The sequence below is a fragment of the Pararge aegeria genome, chromosome 22, assembly GCF_905163445.1.
Source record: "Pararge aegeria chromosome 22, ilParAegt1.1, whole genome shotgun sequence".
Taxonomy (NCBI): domain Eukaryota; kingdom Metazoa; phylum Arthropoda; class Insecta; order Lepidoptera; family Nymphalidae; genus Pararge; species Pararge aegeria.
In genome coordinates, this window is record NC_053201.1 from 1,338,721 (window position 1) to 1,342,567 (window position 3,847).

Below are 3,847 nucleotides of genomic sequence, written 5' to 3' on the forward strand. Positions count from 1 at the left end.
ATGGGTTCGTTTCCCACAACAGGACAAATGTTTGTGTGATGAACATGAATGTTTTTCAGTGTCTGAGTGTTTACCTGTATATTATAAGTATTTATGTGTATTATATTCGTAAAAATATTTATCAGCTATCTTAGTATACCACAAGTTACGCTTACTTTGGAGCTAGAAGGCGATGTGTGTATAGTCGTAGTATATATATATTTTTGGTAATGCAATGTTAATATGTTACTTGGGATGGACTTATTTAATTATTAAAGGCATTCATTAATTTACGTTTTATTTTTCTCAGGGGCCATATCGGTATCCCAGCAGGAAGCTAGCAATGAGGTCCAGCCGCAGAACATCTCAGTGCTAGAAACGTTCCCCTTCTTGGCTCAATTGGAATGGTATAGTTTCTGGGCCACGATGGAGTGGTCCCAGGAGTGTGCGTGCTCCATCCTCAATAATAGGCATGTCCTCACAGCTGCTGGATGCGTATCCGGATGGTAAGAATCCTTTCAGTAACTGTACAGCTTCCCCCAAACAGTAGGGGCACTTGTATCGTGACGGGTATCTAGTATCGTATGCAGCGCCTACAATAATATTCCCTACGGAGGACGGCTCGGCCAATAAAAAAAAAGAAGTAATATTTGACTGACCATGAAAATAGCTCAAAGCATCGATAGCTTAGTGGTTAGGACTTCAGTTTTATTTTCGGTGGGCTGAGTTCGAATCCCAGCACGCAGCTCTTACGTTTCTAAGTTCCGTGCGTTTTAAGCAATTAAAATATCACTTGCTTCAACGGTGAAGGAAAACATCGTGAGGAAACCTGCATGCGTGAGAGTTCTCCATAATGTTCTCAAAGGCATGTGGAGTCCACCAATACGCATTGGGCCAGCGTGGTGGACGAAGTCCTAAACCCTTCTTATTGTGGTAGGAGAACCGTGCCCTGTAGTGGGCCGTTTATGGGTTAATATGATAAACATAGCTCTCCTGGTATTATGTGGAAAACCACTGCCTATAAACATAGCAACACTTCGCAGGGCATGCAAGAAGCACATCCTGAAAAGTGCCGTCCAGTGTCCATCAACCTGAGACGTGGGTCCTAAGCTTGAAGCAGGTGCTTCCAACTCAGACAGCATAATAACTTACCATCAGGGGAGATTTTAGTTCTAGCTGTAACTTTTAGTGGAATCGAAACAACAGTTCATGACAATTTCCAGGTCCTACGAAGCTCGTTTCCGCCGTATCAGAGCTGGATCCAGTGTCCGCAACACCGGTGGCGTCATATTCTACGTCCAGGACAGGATAAACCATCCAGATTGGGCAGCTAACAACTATGACGGTGATGTGGCCGTCGTCAGAACCATGGGCATCATAGTTTACACCCCACTCATCCAGCAGGCCTCGATCGCGTCGCCGGGATCCTGGATCCCTAGCGGCTTGCGACTCTCGCAACCTGGTTGGGGACGAGTTGGGGTAATTTTTCATATGAAAACCCATACACTCAACAACTTCATAAGAACACCCGTTCACTCAACAATTCCATAATTACACCCATGGTCTCAACAATATTATAAGACCACCTATACAACCAACGTAGGTAATGTGGCCGCCTTCAGAACCATGTTCGTTTTAGTATACAGCTCCGTCATCCAGTAGGCCTCGACGAGTCGCCAGGATCCTGGGTTACTATTGGCATGTGACTCTCGCAAGCTGGTTGAGGACGAGCTAGGGGTAATTTTTCATATGAACACTGGTACACCTACAAAATATATATATTCATAGGAACACCCGTAGACCCACCAACTTTATGAAAGCCCCCCTACACTCAAAAACTTCATAAGAACAACCGTACACCCAACAACTCTATAAAAAAACCCGCGCCAACATTGCATGAGCCTACAACACACAGAGTTTGTTGTAGGCGTCATCAAATTCAACTCAAACTCGACAGGAATTTTTTTGCTATTTCTTTTTTTATTTAAAAGGGTAAACTTAACTTTCAATGGTGTGTGATGGAAAATGGAGCACAGAGATTAACGAACCACAGATCAGAACAATGGTTTATTACACAGTATTTTTCTAAATAATACCTACTTCTACTAGGCCTTTACTGTATTATTAATTTATCTACTAGATTCGGGAATATTTACTATATTATTAGGGTCTTCACTGTATTTCTATTATTTCTAGATATTTCAATTCTAGAATGCAAGGACTTAGTGACAACCCTTATAATATTATTAGGGTCGGCACTTAGTCATTGCCTATTTAAGCGAGGGGGCTTTGCACTGAAGGGAGAAAGTATGAATGAATGAATGAATGAATACACTTTTATTGTACACCACAGAGAAAATTTACAGAGATACAAATACAACAGCACAATAAGGTAGAACGTACAATTTGGTGGCCTTATTGCTAAATACCGATCTCTTCCAGGCAACCAAAGGCATACAAGAAAATGCAATACGAAATTAGTAGGTGGTACAACAAACATTATGTATATAACAAGTATTATGCTGCGGACAATGATGATGGACTATTTTGTTTTGCAGCAACAAGCTTTATCCAATCAAGAGGTCCTCACTGCAGAACAAAGGGCTTGCGGCAGGCGAGACGGCAACTTCTCCGCCCCTTTCAACGCCACAGTCAACGTACTGTGCGCCATACCCCCCACCGTCATCGCATCCAACAACGACATCGGAAGCCCCTGGACCCTCGGCCGTGTGACAGTAGGGATCGTTGGCGTAGTGAACACCGTTGGCACTTACAACGGCCTGATCGCAGCTGACCTCGGGAAGTACACCGAATGGGTCCTTAGCTCTGTAAATTAATTAAGGAGTGAATTAATGTTAAAACCAAAGATTTCTATCGGAAATATACCGTAATCCAAAATAAATAGGTTACTGTTTTTTATTATCATCATCTCAACGGTCGTCACTCCAGCAGCTAGGGACCCTAAAGTCCACCGGTCCTCGAAGCTATTTTTCCGACCCATTGTTTGTTTTTATTTTTAGGGTTCCTTACCCAAAGGGAGACCGTATTACCTACTAATCTTCTTCGTCCGTCCATCTGTCTGTCTGTTCGACTGTCAGCACTGTATCTCATGAACGGTGATAGTTAGGCTGTTGAAATTTTCACAGATGATGTATTTCTGTTGCCACTAACATATCTATATATATATAAAAGAGAAAGTGTGTGGGTATGTTCTGTATAGGCTCCGAAACGGCTGGACCGATTTCAATGAAACTTTCAGGGAATCTCCGGATTGACCTGGCGAGTAATCCTGTAAAGTTTGGTGACGTTCGGAGCACTCCTATTTTTGAACTGTCAAACTGTCAAATACAGCTTTTATTAAAAATTTAATGATGCAAGTTTATTGTTTAAATAAAATAAATAAATGTTTAATGGTTCTTCTATACAACAGACACCATATTTTAGTCGTCTTTAGAGATAGTAATACGGAACCCTTCGTATGCCAATCCAAATCACACTCGGCTGGTTTTTATTTGATCATGTTAGTGACAGTGGCACAACTAAAAATAAATTAGTTGTACTAAGTACATATTTACTAAAAAAAGAAAAATTCAGGGGCAGAGAAGCGCAAATTCAAAAAATATGCAAATTATCTAAAATGCTTTATTCTCGTAGACGTATCACAGGCACTTATGAAGCGTTCAAACATATAATATGTTACCATTAATGTTAGGTGATGGTGACAACTTAAAACAAAAGCTAGGGGCCAAATGCGCCCTGGTCTAAGATGAGCCCACCACTAACTTTCCGGGCTTAAGAACTTGTAATCATAGGTCCATAGGTCACACCATACACCATAGGTCACAACAAGGATGTGCGCTCTCTCTAG

At 41.6% G+C, this 3,847-nt stretch overlaps 1 protein-coding gene across 1 annotated transcript; it reads left to right on the forward strand.

Annotated features, from left to right (window-relative positions):
• On the forward strand, positions 1–2,816 carry LOC120633950 (trypsin delta-like). The gene is made up of 4 exons (XM_039904386.1): positions 1–4; positions 290–485; positions 1,203–1,458; positions 2,538–2,816. Exons 1-4 carry the CDS (start codon positions 1–3, stop codon positions 2,814–2,816), a joined length of 735 nt encoding a protein of 244 aa, XP_039760320.1.
• The last annotated feature ends 1,031 nt before the right edge of the window (positions 2,817–3,847 follow it).